At 44.5% G+C, this 21,713-nt stretch overlaps 1 protein-coding gene across 2 annotated transcripts in view; it reads right to left on the reverse strand.

Annotated features, from left to right (window-relative positions):
• The window catches only part of UNC5C (unc-5 netrin receptor C), a 264,208-nt gene extending 245,098 nt beyond the window's left edge, over positions 1-19,110 (reverse strand). For both annotated transcript variants that reach the window (XM_054203570.1, XM_054203569.1), the window contains exon 1: positions 18,947-19,110. In XM_054203570.1, the coding sequence (XP_054059545.1) occupies positions 18,947-19,070 (124 nt within the window). In that variant the 5' untranslated portion in view covers positions 19,071-19,110. The remainder of the gene's footprint in view (positions 1-18,946) is intronic.
• Positions 19,111-21,713: the final 2,603 nt, after the last annotated feature.

The following is a 21,713-nucleotide window of genomic DNA, read 5'->3' on the forward strand; positions in this document are numbered from 1 at the left end:
AAGAAAATAATGTGGAATCAAATAATATACTGAAAATCCTTCCCAAATTTCATTATGAATAGTTTTTAAGTTAGTGGATAATTTTTTAATCCAATGTATCATATTTAATGTTCTACCAAGGCAAATCCATAGATACCCCCATCTCTTTATGTTTCTTCCTCTGTTACCGTAATATACTGGGTCACGTGTGACTGCTGTTTATTTTAACTTTGCAAAATTGATCCCAGCTTCATATTTTTGAGAAAGATTGGTCCATTTTGGTACACTTCCAGAATAAATCCTGCCTGTTCTTTTAAAGTGGGATAGACTCTTGACATACCACCATTGTGACTGTGGAAGGCATTTCTGGCACACGTAATGAGTGATTGACTTCCCTGCTTGTTTTCATAGTGATAAATATGCGCTACCATTAGGCGGGAAAACAAAGTATTCCCAAAAAATCTCTGCTAAGCACATTTTGGAGCTAACGGGTTAGTATAGATACATCATGCTCTCTTTCTGTGCTAAGAGGTATTTGATTCCGTGAAATTCACTCACTCCCACATAATTTAAACTGCCAAAGTAGAACACTGTATTTTCCCTTTTCTGCCCATGTAAAAAGAGCAAGCAATCTTGCCAAGGTTAACTATACAATCTTGTTAGGTTTCTATAGATTTCATTAATGCCTCATAAAAGAGAATCAATAAAACTCCTTACATGCCTATATAAAAAATGACCTTTCGATTTACTTTTTCAGATACGGAAAAAAGAAATGTAATCAATAAACATCAAAACTTCTCTGATGAGAGCTCCTGCAACGGGGAGTTTAGATTAAGAATTCTTCAGAGAAGTTATGCTCCTGCTCTGAACTCCTTCCTCGGGGACTGTTCCGAGCCTATTGGGGAACTTTAGTGGGACTACTCATTTTAGGCCACAACCTTGCAAAGCTGCATATTAGAGGCGTGGGATTACTCACACGCTGAAACACAGACGCTTGCAGAAGTGTCGTCACACTTCAAAGGTTAACAGGACCACTCATGAGAGAAAGGGCTTTTACAGAACTGTGCCTTTACGCCCATTTATGCTTCAAATTCTCCTTCGACATTTTTCCACAGGTATGAAACCCCACAGTGCTTGAACTGACTTTGTTGGTTCCTTCTGTGTAATTTACAGCTTAGGGGACGCAGCAAGCACACCAAAATGACACCTATCTCAGCATCCCAACAGGACAGTCACTGATAACAAATGGCTCTGCCCTGGCAGCAGCGTTAGCACTCAAAACAAGGGCCTGATGCAAGGCCTTTTCACCGAGACTTTCCATTTATTTTGTTCCAAATTCCTCACTCAGACAGTTTATGGGATCCCATTTTATGTTGTCTTTGGGTTTTACAGTTTCCTCTTGTATTCGAAGATAATAACGACCCTCTGATATCTTTTTCTAGTGCCTAGATGGACCAATTCAGAAAATTGTTGTAAGTGCTCCACTCCCACTTCTGCAAGATTTCTCAGGTGTGTAAGAACAGACTCACATTAAAAAAAAAAAAACAACACACAAACAAACCAACAAACCAAATGACAACAACATCAAGAGACAACCTGGTGGCAATATTAATTTTTTGTCTTGTTTTTAAAGCACCTCTGTAATTTAATATGCCTCATAGCCACACTGTCATAGATAGTTCATATTGATAATGACATATTTATTTAAAAAAAAAAATAAAAACCAAAACAACAAACCACCAACCCCCAAAAAACAACTTAAATTCATGTGACTTTTCTTTTGGTTTTCAGGGAGTTCTTCATCCCTGCTTGCCTCAGCTCATACCGAATTGTCTTCCATCCTGAACTGGGTATCCTGAGATCTTTTCCAAAGCAGCATTTACCGCTTCAAACATTTCTCCAGCATTTCACTATGGGCACCTGCTGCTGGCAATTCCCGGCCTGTCTCCCAACCACTTCCCCTGTTTTATGTCAGGGCCTCATTCAGTCCACCCGATTGCAAACAACTACCGGTGAGAGAGGACTGCGCGGCTCCCCGTGGTCACGAGGCAGGACCCGTCTGCTATGAGCGTGCCGGTGTCCTAACAAAATGGAGCCGTTTCTTTATCACCATCTTCCCTTTCTTGCCTCAAGGAGCATCATGCATAACATGCTTTGGTAACCTATAAACAGACAGCCTGCACGCATTTGTGTCTGTTTTGTGGTTTTGAAGTGGCTAGTGAATACATACTACTCTGCTCCCCAAAATATATTTTTTCTTTAGCTGGAGGATCAAAACACCATCTTTCTCCAGCCTCGAATTCCACAGATAAGTTTGTTCCCATCCCCAGTTTTCAGGCAAGAGAGAAGAATGTTTAGTCTATACCTTTTGTTTATAAACATGTATTTTGGGGGAAAGAGGACCTTTAACTTCTTTATACAGTGTAATATTTGTCTTACCACCCAGGGAAATAAAAATAAATACTGTAGTGTATTCAAAACCCTTAATTCTCCAAATAAATGTATTTTTCCACTGTTTCTAATTAATATTTGAAACTGCTAATCCTAACAGGTGAATTTTGTGATGTTTTAATTTTCCATTGCCTACTTTGAGAGAAGACAATGAGGAAAATCAAGCGTTATTTTTGGTTTTGTAAATACCCTCTAAGACAATCAAAAATGACCAGCCATTGCCATAGCTAGGAAGACGGCCTTGGTGGTACAGAGACCTGCTGAGAAAAGTTCATCTCAGGTTTTGACCAGAAGTAGGGTGGTGTTCTGAGAACAAACAACTGCAGAGAGCAGGGCAATGTGAACATACAGCCTTTTCATTTTAATTACTTAGTCTTTGCAAAGGTTTTGCATCCGTGGGGTGGTGGGTGGCTGCAAAAACTTCCAAAGAAAAATTTCTTTTGAAAAAATGAAAAGCCCCAAACGACTAGTAGTCATAAACCAGCATTTTACCCAATAATTGCCATTCTAGATGCCTATCTTTTCTTTAGGCCCTCTTAACTGGGACAAGATCTTGTAAAGATACATTTTCCTCTTCATTTTAGTGGCAAAGAATCTCTTTGTTACCACAGGGATCGCTCTCTGATGTATTTTGCAGTGTCTGCTCCTTTTTTTCCCATATTTTTTTTTTTAAAGCGTTCTTAGAGTCATGGAAATTTTTTCAGTCCAAACAGACGAGATAGAAATCTCTCCACCATGAAAACAGTCTTACAGAAATCCTAACTGTTAACAACCCTCAGCTGGTGCAGGACCGAAGCACTCGCTGAACTCAGGGGAGCTGTGCTGGTTTACACAAAATGAGAGGCTCAGCTGCAAACACATTTTGTGAAGGCTTCTTCCGCTTAGAAACTTCACCTATCTGAGCATAATCAGAAGTTTCCAAACCTAGAGTCTGTGGGCTGAAATGTATTAGGAACAGATGGGGCCAAGTGGCATACACAATTTACCTGTGCACCTAAATACAGTTATATGTATATTTATAAACATAAATAAACCAGCTGGTATCCACTTCCTTGCTAATCAAAACATGTCTGGCCTTCTCGAATTTCAGACCAAAATTGCTACAACTACTTGGTTTTCATACACGCAAGTCATACCTGGTGGCCCTCAAGTCATGAAAACTCAGTGCTGCACAAATTCTCGTGAATATGTTAACTGATGCTGCCGATTAGACAATGTCAGCAGCTGAAATCTAAAGGTCACATCACCTAATATGAAAAAACTCAGCATTTGATAAACAACCCAGAGCACAAGTCAGAAGAACTGACTTTTGAAGGTTGGGCTGCTGTCAGGTAAGCTCTTTACCCTTGCAGGTAAGTGCATCTTCCCAAACAATATTTCATGGTCCACACACACTTTCTTGGCAAGAGACTTGCATGAGCCTTTAAGCTGGGTTTGTGGGAAGGAAGCATGTAGGCTTACATAAGCTATGTCAGTCCAGAAATTCCTTGTGGTTAGGTAATTATATATACTAATAACTTCCCAATGACAGTGTCTGGATGCAGCCTGCACGTACACATCACAAAGCAATTTAATATCGTTCATGCCCTGCAATGTTCTCAACCAACAACTCACACTTCAGTGCAAGTTCTCATACTACGGAAAACTAAGAATTGAGACTTCAGCTTTCCAGAACCAAAGTACTGCACTCGGGAACCCCAGTGATCTCTCTGGAGGCAACAACCTGCTACGTATTTTATAGTAACACCTTTGCAAGTCATAGCTATGTATCCCTAGGCGCCCGCAGGATGTTCACAGGGATAGTTTATACTGATCGCAAGTATCAAGTGACACCACATGTTGTTATACTGATCAAAATATACTGATGTATCTTAAAATACTGACCACCTAAAAGCAAGGCAAAGTTAGGTGAAATCTGATCATTAAACAGTATGATGGGTTTTTTTGTGTTTTAGGTTTTTTTTTTTTTTTTTTTTTTTTTTTTTTTTTTTTTTTAAGGACTGCCTCAAGCAAAACCTTTCCTGGTATATTTGTTTTCTAATATGCACAAGTGATAATAAATTTGCCAGTATTTGTATTTATTTTTCAGATGCTGTTCCAGAAAACAAGCAATACAACAGTTCTTACCTTGCACTGTGGGTAAGAGTTACTTTGCTCAAACAAATTAAACTTTAGTAGCCAACAAAAAGTAATCAATAGTGGTTTAAGATTAATTTTGACCCTACAGGCCATGTGGCAAATACAATTCCCCGCTAATGCACTTCCATGGAAGTGCTAAAGTCCACGTCTAAAAACAAGGAACTTTGACAAGAGCAACCAGACTTTCTTTCTTTTGATGTACATAGAGAAGAAACAGAAAAAGAAGCAAATACAGCAGAAAGTCCTTACTTTTTTTTTTGTTGTTGATTAAGAGCCCTTTTCAGAACTTGGGAGTCAGAAATGCATTTGCATAAGCCCGGCAAATTCCAAAATGCCTTGATATAACAGCAGAAACCGTGGAAAAATCATGTTAAAGTCAGACATATCCCCAAGAGCTGAAACAATCAGAATAACCCAAAGTTTTGCTCGATAAAGGCTTTTGCTTGCACAAATGACAGCATGCAATCATTTATTGTCCTTAACTAACTGCAGAAAATATTAATGGCAGCCTAGTGTGCCAGCTTTGCCATGGATCTTCATCTGCCTCCTACAAAACCAAGACTCTCCTGAGGCACTTAAAGTGCTTTTCCCCTGCTCCAGCGTGGGTCCTTCCCACAGGCTGCAGTCCCTCTGGATAAACCTGCTCCAGCCTGGGCTCTCCCAGGGCTGCAGGGGGATCTCATCCCCAGCATCTGGAGCCTCTCCTCCTTCTCCTCAGAGGGGCCACCCCTGCAGACCCTGCTGCCAAGGCCTGGGCACCTGCACCCGAGGGCAGGGGAGCAGCAAGACACCCCCTCAAGGAGGTAGGAAAAAGAAAAATCTCCTCCTGCAACATTTCCCAACGTTATCACCTACCTAATAACAATTTTCAGTTGTGGTTTTGATTTTGGGCAGTGGGGTCCTATGCTTGAGAGGCTCATGGTTCAGAGGAGACAGCATTCGTGAAGCAGCCTGGTGTATTTTTGAAGACTAAATTTCTTCAGAGAATGCAATGGGCAAAACATTTGAAAATTTACGTTAACTTTAGTGAGGGAATCCAACTACAGAACGAGAGTGGGGGAAAAAAAAATAATTCCCCAAAATGAACATTTTTCAAATTTGTCTTTCAAAACAGTACTCTCATTACTTTATTTCTTTTTTTGATTTTTGAGATTAAAGAACATTCCCAAGTAAACACAAATTACAAAATGTTTTGTTTTGCACAACCGATTTTTTAAGGTCTTTGTTTGGGGCAGGGGAAAATGACTTGAGGGATGGTTATAAATCTTCTCTCGAAATTTCAAGGCCTTCTGCTGAACTGGACAAACTACACGCCCAGTCCTAACTCAAAGACAGTTTAGTAGCCTCATGCAATCCCAAATATTCTGCAGTAGACAGACTATTGGTCTCCTTTTCCTCTTTCTATTTAAACACAGGCTTAAAGCCTTCCCAGAAAGAGGGATCCCAGCACTTAGCACCGCCTCGTAGGTGCCCCAGCACGCCACTGGCTCCCCGCCACCTTTGGTTTCACAGCCCTTTGGGCGCCTGAATTCGCCGCATAACCAGCTGCTTCTAACAGTTTTACACACGTGTTTCAGGCTTAGTATACAATATACAGACATCCAGACAGATAAAAATAGTAAAACTTTTGAGAAGACAAAGAGTATTGGCACTGCAATGCCTTTTCCAATGAAAAATATTCACGGCTGCATTAGAGCAATTGTCCCGCACCAATGTGAACAGCGTCATTTTTTTAGCTCCAGCATAATTCATTTACATAATTCTCCCAGCGCACAAATGTGTATATATTTACTTTTTATAATCAAATACAATAATGATTTTTTTAATTTTCAGGCAAAGCAGTAAAAGAGATTAGGAAAGAACATATGGGAAAAGTGACTTTCAACCTATGTTTTATCCTTAAAACCCAAAAGTGGATTCAGTATTACAATGAAAGCACTCTAAGTATATTGTGAAATATTTACAGCTGTTATTACTGCCTGGTTGATGTGTGCCAGAGACCAGATTATTCAGACTGGTTTCACAAGCAATATGTTAGTAAACAGGATTTTGTTTGGTAATTATATTAAACATGTTCATATAAGCTTGGAATTAATTACAAACAGTATTTTACTGTACTTGATAAAAGCACTAAGCAGCAAGAACTAATGATGGCAAAAAGGTCTTCTCTCATTTTCAATAAAGCTTTCCATGTGAAAATCCGTCAACATGAAAAAGTTACCGCTTGTAATTAAAACCAGGCTTTAGTTCAGTAATATGTTTACATGTTATGTTCCAGAAGAGGAAAAAAAAAATGCAATTGAATTACCCTCCTTAAACCCTATCGTTCGCAAACACACGATCTGCTCTGGGCACGCTACTGATGTCAATTCCTTCTGCTTGGGAAGACAAAAAATTCCAGTTCAGCCTCATGACACACTCGAGAGTTTTGTACCACCAACACAGTTTGTTGAGAGTTTAAGTGAGCCCTCCAGATGTGTCTGCAGGATTTTTGCAGTGGGCATGTCTACCCACATCAGGCATTTAAGCTCTCCTCCTGTCAGTACTTGTATGAGGTTTCACTAATGGACGGATAATAGCAAAGAGGAGGCAGAGGAGGTTACAGTAATACTTCACCGTACTTGGGAGCACATCAGTAAGCAACTAATCACCCCTCTGCTTCCAGCTCTCACATTAACTTACTAAGCGACCCTTCGCCTGTCTCCACAATGGCTTTATAGCACAAGATCTGTTTTCCAAGCAGACTTCAAAGTGACTTTTCAGAATTAGACTGCTTGCCAAACTGGGTGCTAAACCATGCTTCGGTGGGTCCCAGGACTGCAGCAGTAGGACCTCAGTCTGCCCGTTGCTTTCGAAGATGAATAACAAGTTTGTCACTTGTCACGCTGCTCTTTACCAAGCGCACACCATTTTTTCACCGTACTTCTCAACCCTCTTTTTGATACACCAAGATGGGTACATGCTATTTGCTGTGCCAACGGTTAACTAGAATTAAAGGCCATAGGCGTGCAAACACTATCCTGACAAGTTTAAATGTTTTCACACTGCTGTAATGAGACCTATTTCCTAAATAGCCAGCAAATAACCCTTTTTTTTCCATGGCAACCCAATGCTCCACATGACAAAGCATCTTACTGACTTCAGTAGAAACTTTTCTTGAACAAGGTCATAATGTATTTAATGATAACGAACCAAGCAGATAAGCAGCTCTGTGGTTCTCCTGTGTTACAAAAGCCTGTACACCAGATTTGCTAATGTAGCTTTAATTCAGAAACCTGACACACTCTGCTTTTCTTGTAACCATTTTCGTTTCTTGTGAATGCAACCAGATGGCAACTTCAGTTTGACTTCAGTTCTCCCTACTTTAATGCAAACTCTTTATCTTCCTACTATCAGATGACATTTGCTTTCCTTAATGTACATAGTTTTAGAAAAATTACAGAAGTGCTATTGCTGCATTACATGAAAAATTCCAATGTACATTTAGCTGACATAGCATCAGCTGCTGTTTAAACTGGGCTTAGCTAATGGACTTTTAATGTCAGTGGGGTTATGTGCAGTTACTGGCTATTAGCAAGAATGGGCCCTTTCTATAAAAATCACTTTTCCTCAAGTGTGTTGTTTGAACATTCCTTCCTCTGATTTAGTGACTGTCACCAAATACAAAACAAATGCAAGGACGCTGGAATCTACTGTTATCTTTAAAGCCAACTTAACCTCAGCCCGGCCTCCACGAGTGAAATATGTGTTCTGCATTGGTACTAGCGGATATAAAACTTTAAAGACAAAAGACCAAATTTTCCTTGTCTTGCTCCGGTGAGTAAATCCCCAGCGATCCAGTGAAACTAACCGGACAGAAAGCAAAATTTGATTGAAGTACCACCATCAATTGATTTCCCTAAGAGAAAGGATCTTTGCAATCAAACCAAGTTACTCATAAAATCAGCTCATCAGTAAAACAGAGCAGATGAATAGTCCACGCAATATCACTTTGTCATTTTAATTTACTTTTCCTTGCAAATGTTTCTTACAAACGCAAAAGTAAGACTTTCCTCTAGAGACTGCAAAATGATAGAAAAGTTTACAAAGCAAGTAAGTAAATTAGAACTTTTTTTTTAAAAAAAAGGAGGTTTTATCTAATAGCTATCTTTACTACACAGAATTAATATATAACACTTAGCAAAAAAAGTTTTTAAAAAATTTCCATACAGAAATAGTGCAGGACAAGCAAAGGACAAAAGCTAGGAAGAGCGGAACAATTTTGCCTTTTCCAGTGCTTGTGAAAGGCACATGGCACTGAAGCAGGATAACAACTGCTTTTGTTACCAGCTACCAGACTGCATTTCTAACTCAAACCTTCAAAGAGCATGCTTTTAGTAGTAGAGGTCTTCAGTTAAGAAACAACTGATTGCTGAGGCAGGAAATTGCCACACATTTCTACGTAATAGATATTTACATGGATATCTGCCTACAGGTGGTGACATTTGGCTGTCAGTGTTCTTACATGAAACAACGTGACAAAAACCAAGAGAAAAAACATCTACCTGGAAGAATCTTGCCAACGCGTTTTGAAGTGAGGCTCTGCGTTAATCTCGCTGCAGCAAAGAGCCACATCACTACACATAAGGGAAATGGAAAGCCAGAAAATTATGCAAATTACTGAGCTTAAAAAACAAAACATCACCGAAAAAACTTGCCAGCAAAAAAGGCAAGATCAAGGTCCATCGATCCTGAAGTCTCACTCTACTGTGTCGATATATTTTTAACACAGAACCAGAACAGCTTCTGATGTGTGCTGGCTTGAAAATTAATGGAGCTATATTTGTTGGTGGTCATAACCTGGCCTTGTGTAGTGTAAGTCTATCCTTGGTACAAGCACTAGGGATTTAAAAAAACAAAAGGAAACCGATAGTAAACTGACACGTCCCTGAACCAAGAAGGCACTGAACCTTCTATAGGTACAAACTTTCTAGTTATTTAGGGACTAAGAAATCAGGAACTTTCTATTTGCTGCAGCACGGCTATTTCACATGAGGAAGAGAAGGAAAGCCAGCGCTCGCATTCTTGCCAGCAGAGATCTGCTGCCTAAGAAGATCGCTGCATTTTATTTGAGCAAGAAACGAAAAAAAGTTACCTTCAGAAACTGGTGAGGAAGCAGAAAGGAAGTCCCTAAAGCTATGTTTGCCATGTCTGCATGAAAGGAATTTTTAATGGGGATGAAGACTTGCCAAAAACTAGTGCAGCTTTGGGGCCAAAAAGCTCAGAGCAAGGAATACTAGTATTTCATGAGCCAATTCAGAGAGATTTTCAGTGAACAATACTGGAACAAGGGCACATTCACCACCATTTAATTACAGCCCCATCCCTTAACTGGACAGACTTCTAGTTTCCATAATCGACTCTGATTCTCAGTTTGACAGGGGAAGCTTTGTCTCCTCCTAGTTGACAGCCCCACTAAGTTTTGTCCTAATCCTAAAATAAAAGCTTGAGCAGCAGAGCTTTCTCTATAATCTCATCTGGCCACAGACAACCGGAAATTTCAGGCTGGACACCTCACGGTTACCCTGTTAGCCCTGGCTATTCACCGCTGGTCACGGCCGCTCAGCTTTGGTGTGCCCAGAGCTGCAGGGGAACCAGGTGGACGCATGAAGTTGTTGATGTAGGGAGAGGCGAGAGGAATACGTCTGTGCTAACTCCGTGCGCAACTGGCAAAACTAGGAGATATATTAATGAAAGAGAAAATTAATTCAGAGTAAGGCAGTGTGCATGTCTGTACTCTGAATTACTCCCGGTAATTACCTGCGCTACAGTCAGTGTAGGTAAATCCAATGCATACGAGACCAGAATTAGTCTCGCTTGCTATCCTGTCCCACTTCTTATTCCTCGATTTCGGTATGACTGAACTGCAATTAACCTCATTCAGTGAGACCATATTATTATTGTCGCTCACTATGTAAACTTTCCAGTAAAAACACATATGTTGGGACTGGATAAGACAAGCGATGTATTTAAACAATAAATACAGCACATCATAAAAGTGCAGCAATTCATGCTGCAGCCATTAATTTAGCAAATTTATGGTTGCAAGCTAGCTCTCCAAGAAGCTTTGAATTACTAATAATCCCGTGGTGATCACTTTTCAGTGTTTGACGTGAAATGGACTAAATTCAAGCAAAGAAATGCCCGGGGAGCAACTATCCGTTCAAAGAAGTTTCCAAAACGGCTGCGATAGTCAACCTCTTTTGACAGATCATTCAAGGCTTACTTGCACGTTTCCTTCTATCTAGCTGATGAAATCCAAGATTTCTCAAACAATCACATCCAGCACTCAGGGGACCAAGAAAAACTTAAGCTTTTTCTTTTTCTCAAAGGATACACCGTTAATCCACAGAGCTTAACATTTCAACCTCTCACTCAATATGAGACTAAGAAAGAAAGCTACTTTACTTCTTGAAAATAACCAAAAAGGGATTGGCAGGAGCTACCCAACAAGAAAATGTTCAGCTGTTGCCAGGCCAGTAAAACCTATCCAAGCTCCTTAGCATTATTGTTGATAATGTTACCTCAACAAGAGAAAAAAAGATACTGATTTAATTGCCTTGGCAACCTCATAGCTTTTATGACTCGTAATGCAACAGGGTCCTTTGGAGCATAAGTTGTTCATTCAGATGAATGAAGTACAGTTGAATAAGGTAGTCCTGAATTGCAGATTAAGCCCAAACAAAACAAAACAACCCAAGGCAGTGATCCTTATTCCATTTACAACAGTGCTGCAGTCATCTGCTGGATCCGCTCTTGCTCCCTCTATATTTGGGATAACACTGTGGATTTCACCGGATGACGCGAATCCTCACAAACCGCCTGCCACTGTGAAGTCAGAGCTTCCAGGAAGCATTCCTATTTCTGAGGAACAGCGTATGGGTTTCCTTCATCTTTTATGCCTTTTTCTAGCTATCAGCATATATAAAGAAACCACCAGCGAGCCACAACAAATTCAACATTGGGAAAGCACACGAGAGCCTTCAATGTAGCACTCCTTCCATGGCATCCATCTTTGGGATTGTCAGACAGGAAGGAGGATGGACTGGAGCACCAAACCCAGTCTCGGGTGCTCAGCAGCCTTGAGTTCACATTTTGGCTTCCTTATACATTTGCTCTGCACCCTTCGGCAATTCCGCTTATATCTCTCCACCAAATAGAGATAAATACAGCTGTCCTCCCGGTCCAGCAAGATGGATTAAAGATTAAACAGCTAATGCAACGTGACAAATGAGAACCTCCCATTGTCTCTAGCAACAAGAACATGTATCCTAAAGATGCAACTGCAGATGTCCCCCATGGGAGGTATCACCAGCTGAGATGAGCACGCACAGCTTCTTGGCGGCCTTTTCCTGTCCTGCCTGTGTAGGACTCATAATGAAGGAAAGGGAGAATCTGGGGAGGCACCGATGCACTGCAGCATCACATACTGACACAGGGGATCTCCCTGCCTTGATGGGATAATTGTGCAGTCACGCAAACTAGAGCAGCACTGCTTGGTTTTGGGGAAAAGCGAAGGTACTTACCTAAATCCAGCATTGCCTGCCCTCCCCCGGCAGCATTAAGGGCATGTCTGGCACCACTAAGAGAATCTGAGTATCTCAATCTGCATCACAGTAAAATCAGTTTGATATAAAAAAAATTAAAAAATAAAAAAAGAAGAGTGCAAGACCAAGAAATTTCTGTAAATATATGCCTTAACCAGTGCTTAACCAGGACTGTAAGTCAAGTTTAATAGTAAGGTTTTTCACTAGGCAGGTTGAAATGTATGGAAAAATTAAGTGGAAATGAAAACTGTTATTGGCGGAAGACTTTACAACTTCTAACTTTTTCATTTTCACTGAAAACCTAACAGATTTTCAGAGAGCATAAATGCAAAAAGTTTGGCCAGTGAGGTAAATATTTGAAGCTTTATTGACCTTTTCACTAAAATAACTTAATCTTTTCTGGTTTTTATTAAGGTTTCTTGTTTTTTTTCCAACCTCCCCCCAGCAAATAAACAAAAAGGACTCTTCCCCCCCCCCCCCCCCCCCAAAAATTTTCCATGTTGATGAGAAGGACATTATTAAATGAAATGAAGCTTTGCATGAAGCTTTTCTTCCCCAGCCCAAAGTTTTAGATAATAATATGCCAGGCTATAAAGGGACTCCCTAAAACCTGGCATTTGATGAATTAGGAGGAAATCCCATGTTTCCTGCTTAACGTACGTGTGATTTGGGATGGAGTTATAAAAGCAAACAGGAAGTTGTTCTAACGATGACTACCTAGGGGGAAAGCCACATACAAGCATCTCTGAGGTTACTGAAAGCTGGGAAAACCTCTGGCAGCTCTGGCCCACTGCGCCTTACTCCTGCGTGTTGTTTGTATGAGCAGAGCCAGCCTTGAGGAAAGCAACTGGAACGCAACTGCACTTTGGGGCTTTCTTTTACCTTCTCTGGCTAGCGTGCACGCCCACGGCTTGCAGTCAGTTTTATGCCACATCCTTACCCGAGAAAGACAGATCTAAATACAAAACCCACAGCCAATGCTCTGCAAAACATTTAAGCAGACCTCTCACAAAAACAATGACAATACTAAATAAATCCTCTCCCCATCACACTGCTGAGTTTGGGGTCAGAGTATCTGCAGACGGTCCCATTAATTTAAACACAGGGAAACAAAGTATGTGCAAAATTAAGGGGAATTGTATTGTTCCTGTTTGTTTGACAGAAGCTTCTTTACAACCATTTCCCTTTTGAGCATAATTTCAAATGCTTGCTTACAAATGATGCAAATTAAGTCTTGCTTCGGATACAGTTTGCCTCCCAGAAGACTTAATACCATTTCTTTCTGATCGCCTCTTGGATAATGTTATGACGGAAAGCTCCAGGGGCGCCTGCTCCTGAGACTGGACTCTACCGAGCACACGCAATAAATCACTTAAAACACCACCATCCCTTCAGTCCTTGGAAGCAGTTAGCGCTGAACTGCGCCCCTGCACAACATTATTCTGCCGGTGTGTTGATGGAGGTTGTAGCCAGCTGGAAAACCGCTGCTCGTCTCATTCCTCACATTTAATCCTTGACTTACGCTTTCAAAGCTTGCGCTGGTTTATACCTCCAAGTCAAACGTGAAAGCAAAGATGGCTAATGAAAACGACAGGCGATGTAATTACTGCTTTATTGGCACCGATGCCAAGATCGCTGCCTGCTAAACTTGAATACCTCCACTGGGTGGCTAACAAGATGTGCACTTCACAAACTAACACAACCTTCTCCCCACTCAAAAGGGAGGAAAGAGGGAAGAGGAAAGGGAATATCATTTTTTCCTATTGTGACATATATATAGTTTCACGAAACACATTGCATAGGCAGAGCACCCACGATTAAATTAACCTGTATTTCAAAGATAGATAGATAGCCTCCAGTGACACGTTTTCAAAGACAAACCAGTGATCTGAACATTTGAGACTCACGTTGAGTCAAATCCTCTTTGTCTAAACTGCAGCAAACTCTGCTACTTAGAGAAATACAAATTTACCTAGGAATTCCCCTTTGTGATAGCAATTAAAACATATTTTTCTGATAAGCTGCAAAAGTGACTTTTGTGCCTTTTTCCAGAAAAAGTAACCAGAACCGATTCCTCAAAAGTCCAATGATTTAAAATCCAGTAAGACACCTGAAAGCAACAAACATAGCCACAGGCTATAGAATGGGTTACTCCAAACAAGATTACTTAGCTGGTAGCCCAAAATAAATGGAGCTTCACTTTTCAAAGTACAGCTCTCCTTAGGATTTTCCATATACACAAAACTGGTCGTATATTGTACAGAAATACTCAATTGTTATCCTAGTCAGCCTGAGCCCCTCTCACCTTCCATAGGAACCAATATTGCTCTGTATCCTAGTCAAATGAACTGGACAGACTGTGCCTCAAAACATCACTCTTCAACTTGCACAAAAAAAAAAAAAATCAAGATATTTATTTGAAAATGTCTAATAAATATAATCCACATTTTCTCTTCTGTTGCTGCACAGACCAGCTATGGAACTGATTTGCCCAGCCTTGGCATAGAGCTGTATTCCTGTTTTTGGAAAATTAAATTAGAAAAATCTTTTTAATATGGTTAATGCTGTTTCCTGTTTCTGAGTTTGGATGTCACACACAAAGCTAGTCCCAAAATATAGTGAATAACCAGGGTTTTAAGGCCATTACCAAAGGAAAAAAAAAAAAAGAAAAAGAAAAAAGTTGTGTGATGAATGATCCACATAAAATGGTTAAGCATAAATATGCAGGATGACTGTGGAAATGTTCAGATACATTCAGGCATTCTTACTGTACAGAGGAATAAAGGACACTGACAGTAATGCTGAAAAGCCATCAGAAGGGGGCTGTATTTGATGTATATACTTTTTTTTCCCCACTGTTTCAACCGGCTGCTAGAGACTGGAGACAGAGGAAAAGAAGCCCAGATTCTGGCTCCCACGTTCCCAGGGAGGAATCCCTCCTCCACAGACAGGTCCCGACACTTCATTTTAATCCTGCTTAAATTGCACCTCAGTCAGCAAACGAAACCTAGAGGCTGCTTTGCTTTCATTGAAGCCCCCTGCAGTCCTACAATGCTAGCCGGGGCCAGTGTGGGCTACCGCATCCAACCCAAACTCATCACCACCACTGAAATCTGCCAGAGCACATCACTTTAAAAAAAATAAGTGTTCCAAGTGGGTTTATCCATTCACAATGAAATACTCCTTGGCCCTTGCTTTACTAATACAAATACTATTACACCCACATGATCAAATACAAGCAGTCCACTGATGCATTAGGATAATTAAGTCCTTTTCCCCCCTTTTTTCAAGAAGATGCATTTAGGTATTTAATTAAGAAGTGCACCCCCAAAAGGTTAGTACATTCACATGTTATATTTCCCTTTTTCCACACCAAGCATTTTCAAACTGCTGCTGTTGCTAATACAGACTATGCTGGGGCAAGACAAATATCTCTTCAAACACTTTCAACGCCTAGAGACTGGGAGGGAAGTAGGGAAGTGCAACAGCTGAAACTCAGTCTCTGCTGACCGAAGAGCTGAAGGAAAAGTTGCTCCTATGGGAGATCGCACTGAAATGCCAGGCAGGGGTAGGTGCTCGGGCCCAGGGGTGGTTGCTCTTTCTACCACAGTTTGGGACTTTTGAGTTCTCCTTCTGATGTAGCTTATCGTAAAGGTATAATGAATGCAGTGGACGTCAGATCAGGGTTGATTCTGGCTTGATAATCGCTCTGGCCCCATTCCCCCCACTTGGAGAATTAAGGGCTGTCTCTATCACTGTGGCCGTTTCCTGTTCTCTCCTGATAACAGCGGAAAAATACTTAGACAGCCTCAGATAAGAAATGCTAATAAAACAAAAAGTGTATTTAGCTCTGCTGAAAAGCTCACTGGAGGATGCTGAGATCCAGTGATACAAATCTCTCTACCAGGGAGTGGGGGGGTTGATCCAACAACTACTCAGTTAATAAATTTTCAACGAGGCAATGGAAAAGGAAAGCATGAAAGCAGAAGCCCCAGCATTGCTCACAGCCTCTTTAGCCTGCTTCAAAAGATAAAGATGGTTGGGAAATAGAGAAGAGAAGAAAAGCAAAACAAGAAATAATACTAGCAGCAAGTACTGGAAAAAATGCACACATCCTCTTTCCCTTCCCCATCCTCCCCTTTCTAAATCCTAACTATGTGTTTGCTGTATGAAGACACCACTTTAAGTTTTTTTCTCCTTTTCCAGGTATCACACAGGAAGATTGAAGTTTTTTTTCACAATTAAAACCAAATCAGCTAGCTCCAGACCCACTGAAAAACAGAAGACCTAGACCAGGTTTGGAGTGTAACTTCCCCGTGTCCCATTTCTGTTGCTCTCAAAGGAATGCAACTGAAAAGACTAGAGGGGTGTTTCCATTTAGAAGGAGACAGACTGAACGGAGCATGACTTTTGAGAAAGAGGATGGTGTCCGAATCATTTCAGCGTTCGTGCGTTTTTGGAAACGTATAAATAAAACAGAAGGAAAACTTTGCCCGGTGCTATATTATGAGAAAACTTCCTGAAGAGGGCATAGTTAAACTGTTGATTCATTGCCTCGCTGAAGCGCCACATACACACACATGAAGATCCCCGCCACAAACACCAATGAGAAAATCCCTCAGCTCTGGGAAAGATGCCAAAACCAGGTCTGCACCCAAATTCTGTGCCTGGTCCCAGCAAATGTGAAATAAAAATAAAAGCACACATGGAAAAAGGAGTCCAAGATGAGTGACTATATCCCAACCACATTCCCTGGATTTTCCACTCTGTTGTGAAAGTTTGTCACACGCTGCATAAGGCAAAGCGCTGCTGAAGAGCTCTCTGTCCCTTTGTAGGTAGGTGAGCATGCCAGTGTCCTGTGACGGGTCCCACACGTGTGCCGCCCTTCACAGCGCCTTCACAGGGGAGAGGGCCTGGCTCCTCTCCCCTCACGACATTTCTGCCCCACAGTGCTGTGTTACGGAGGGTCTGCGTGGAAAGGAGAAACCATCTGAAAGCGTGGGCTGTGCCCTGTGGCACCGAGATGTGCGCTCTGAAACAGCAGAACGCAGGGGTCCTCTCTTCCCCGCTCAGGCCATCTGTCACGCGAATTACCCGTGTCCTGCCGGCAGGGCGGGCAGACGCCTTTCTGCTCCGGGCCCAACTATCCGAGAGGATCATTCCTCTTCGACACCCCCCCATTCTACACAGACAGCTATATACCCATCGATATCTAGGTCTACATGCACATGGTACTATTAAACTTAAAATACATAACATCAAACCTGTCTTATCTCAAACATGAAACCGACCGGTGAAAGGAAACCCTGGTATGCAAGACACAGAAGTGTGACATGATGCATAAGGGATTTTTGTACTCTCATTCTCTGCTACCTCCTTTTCATGACCAGGTTTCTGATCTTCCTGCAAGATAAATGCCTGGTATGGGCCAGGGAATGTGACTCTGAGGACGGAGTAAGTATCAGCGGGAAATGGATTAGCACCGTTACATGTACAGACATGATGAACGGTGCGTCCAGCCCACCGGCAGCAAGACTACAGTTCCCGAAAGCCTGCCAGGGGCACCAGGAGTCAGAGCAGCCAGCACCGCTCGCCTGTCAGAAAGGCCATGAAGGAGCGTGCTTTGTAATGTCTGGGTGAGAGCACAGGGTCAGATCTGTGCAGTCATCTCAAGTGCCTCTCCACAGAGATGATGGGAGAAAACGAAGCATTCTTCCACTTGCATTATGCTAACAACTCCAAATCAAAGCTTTGGGGCATATTATTACTTCTTGGTAGCGTATATGGAAAAAAAACACACCAAAAAACCAAACGCAACACAGTGTCTAAAATTCCTTTCCTCTTGCTAACTGTATAACCAGGATTTCTAAGTGCTTTAATGAACCCGCACATCCATGCTATGCACAGCTCTGCCCACATGCAGAAGCAACCTCTTTCTCTCTCAAGTGCTGAGGAGGTTGTAGAAAAGTATTTCCCAGCAAAAGCCACCCATTTCCACTTTAGGTCTAACTCCTGGGAAGAGAGGAGAAAAGCACCGAGAAAGTTTATCCAGCATCAGCTCGCAGAAGAAAAAGCCCCCTGCTGTGGCTGTCTGCCGGGTGGGTGACACACTGAGCCAAGGCTCTTTGTGATGCTCTCAAGACATCGCTAAACACGGTCTGAGAAGCAAAACATTTTCACTTGGAAAGGAGAATTTATACACGGGCTACAGGGAAAACAGATCTAGATGTACTCCACAACCTCCGACAAGGGAGGGGGAAAAAGAAAAAAAAAAAAAAGCTTAAACACAGAAAAACGGTAACTCCCTTCGAGTCTATCATGTTTTAGGGACGAAGAGGAGGGCGTGGGGGGAGACGGGGAACTCACGATGACCGTCGCCTGCAAAGCCCCGGGGCACGGCTGTGCCGCTGCAGAGGGACGCCCGGCCCGCACCTGCCTTTCCCACGCACCTCGCCAGCCCTCCGGGGCGCACCGGCGCCGCTCCCCGCCGGCCGGAGGGCTACCAGCGGGGCTCCTGCAGCCCAATGCCCCCCTCCGGCCTCGGTGCCCAGCTTGAGGACGGAGTGCGGGGAAACGCCTGTCCCGACCGGGCTCAGCAACGACAGACCCGAGTCGGCGGGGGCGACCGGAGCCCCCCCGACCCCGCCAGGGACCATGCATGCGGGGGAATGCGCTACTTGCATACGGACACACAGTAAAAAAGAAATAAAAAAAAATCACGGAGTAAACTCGCATTTTCAGCCCGCACCCAGAGGATGCCCCGGCCCCTCTCCCTCCATCCCCTGCCTTACCTTGCGCCGCGGAGCCGGGGCGGCTGGCCCCCAGGACGGCCAGGGCGGGGAGCACCACGGTCTGCAGCAGGTATCCCAGTCCCAGCCCGCAGCGGGCCGCCGTCCCCTCCAGCCCCTTCCCCATGTCCGGGGCAGGCAGCGGAGTCGCGCAGAGCAGCGGAGCTTTGCTGTGCCGCCTCTGCCTCCACCGGCCCCGTCCCACCACCAGGCGCGGAGGGGCGCGGAGCGGCGCGGAGCCCCCGCGAGGCGCTCAGGCTGCGCGGGGGGCGGCGGGGCGAGGGGCAGCGCTCGTAGCGGGGGGGTAGGGGCGCTGCATGGCCCCGCGGAGGGGCGCGGAGCGGCGCGGAGCCCGGCGGAGCGCTGCCTTCTTCCCGCGGGCGGCTCGGCGCGGCTGCCTCCACCCCAGGGGTGGGCGGGGGCCGGAGCCGGGGCTGGGGCTGGGGCTGGGGAGAGGGGGCTGCGCCGGCCGTCTGCGATAAAATGCGAGCCGGAGCGAGGAGCAGACCCAGAGGGAAGGGGGCGGGGGAGGCTGGGAGCCACCCGCTGCAGAACCGGCCCCCTTTCGCCTCCCCCGCCCGCGCCCCCTGCGCGCACACCCGCGGGCACACTCGCACGCAGATGCTAGTGCACACGCACAAACACACACAAACGCACAAACACATACACACACACACACACACACACATATCCCCCAGCCCACCCGGGCCGTGCCGCCGGGAGAAGCCTCGGCAGCCGGGGCTGCGCTGGCCGGACGCCGCTGCACCCGTGGCTCTCTCGTCCCCGCCACCGTCCCCGTGGGCATGACACCCCCGCACACCTGCGGGGCTCTGGGGGGCCGGGGCTGTCCTTTAGGGAGCCACAAAATGCAGGGCGGAGGAGCCCTGTGCCGGCCGGGGGGCACCCGTCTGCTCCCACAAGCAGCAGGCAGGGGAGCCAGGGGGAGGGAGAGGCAGTACCAGGAGGGATGTTGGGGAACCCCCCATCCCTGGGGAACATCTCCCCATTTGCTTCCCAGGGTTTCTCTCTTAAGGCTGGGGTCACTCCCTGACAGACCTTACCCTCCCAGCCTCCTTACACCCCCAAAAAGCTCTCCCCTGGCCTCTGTCTTCAGCATGTGCCCACCAAATCCCACCAAGTGGGATGGCAGTGCCCACATCTCAGGTTTGCCACTCAACCAGGGCTCACTTGGATTTTGCTGTTGCTTTCTGGGACTTGTTTTGGGATATATATTTTTTGTTTGGGTTTGTTTTTTTTTTACACTGCCTTTCCCTTTGTAGAGCCCAGGCAGGCTGTCCCTGGCGGTGACCAGATGGACCCAGCTACTCGCACACCGGGCTTTTCCAACGCCAGGAGGCTGCAGCCCCACAGCCCTCCCCAAGCCATGGTACTCCAGGGAGCGTCGCCTTCTCCAGCCCAGAAGCTCCCCTAAGCAGGGCTGTGTGCAAGGCCAGGAGTGCTATTTTCCTCCCAGGCGCTACTGGGATCTTCCCAAACACGCTGGCTTTGCCTTTTGCCCCGGCAGGAAAACAGTAGCAGCATTGCTGATACTGCAGGAGGGTTTCCCAGGGGCCACAGGAGCTGCCTGTCCCCAGGGAGGCTGCGTCCCCAGTGCCCCCTGACTTTAATGCCCTTCCTGGGAAATTACCCAGACCGTTCCCATCTCTGGATTTGGGGGACAGTGGCGGGGTTCTCCTCCACAGCAGCTGACACAAAGCTGCAGTGCGACAGGAAAGCAGCATTTCCCTTTTTTTTTCAGGCATAGAGCAAGAAAAAGGGGCAGATTTTGTTCTGGGCAATGCACCTGGGTACACCTGGAAGGTGCTGTGGGAAGGGTGCGTTACAAGCCCAACAAGCTTGAAACCCAGTAACTCTAAGCAGTCCTCTCCAAATTAGAAGACTCCGGCTCTCCATCTCCGGGCTGTACTACATCTTTTAAGGGGGAAAGTCCCATCCGCTTCAAACACTACTGCATAGTTCAGAAAACATTAAGTCTCCACCATAACCCATGCGTTAAGTCCTGAGGCTGTATAAGTGGTGGAAAGGAAACTCTCAACTCGTAGCCATGTTCAAAGGAAAATGTGGCTCCTGAACAAGAGCTTTTTTGATTGCCTGCGCTCCTCACATCGATCCCTGACCTCATGCTCCCCAGCCTTATGTCTCAGGTTGGTAGTCAGCAGAGCAGTTCCCCATGTATGATGTTTGTTTGCCAGTTTTGCCGTAACTCTGTAAGTTGGGAGCATCTCTCATTTGTTGGGTATTTACTGTTTTCCCTCTGCTAGGGGAAAGTTGGCAGAGGCAAGAAATGAGACCCCTGAAAGATGGTGGAAGATGTATTCGTTGCAGCACCAGCTGACAGGCACATCGACTGCCACAAGGGATGGGGGAGGGAGGGCTTGCTTCTCCATTAAATGGAGTTAATTTATTTTTGATGTTTTGGGGCTTCCCAGGAGTAATACCTATAGTTCCAGGCTTAGTTTCTAGTTAGTAGCTCAGTGACCTCATTAAATTGGTCCATCCCAATTTCAAGACGACGTCCCCGCAGCCCTGCCCAGGGATCCCTGGTGGCTGCCAACCCATCAGCCTCTCTGCCCCGGAGTAGGTGCATGGGGGAGCATTGCTGCTTGACAGCCATGACAGAAGTGACGGTATGGGGACTGCATACTCTTGGCTTGGGGAAAAAACAAGTCTTTTTGCAATACCCAAGGTGTGGTGGACAACAGAGAAGCAAGGGTACCGCACCCTGAGGTGTTCAGTAATCACTTTTCTA

Source organism: Rissa tridactyla, chromosome 5 (genome assembly GCF_028500815.1).
Source record: "Rissa tridactyla isolate bRisTri1 chromosome 5, bRisTri1.patW.cur.20221130, whole genome shotgun sequence".
Lineage (NCBI taxonomy): Eukaryota > Metazoa > Chordata > Aves > Charadriiformes > Laridae > Rissa > Rissa tridactyla.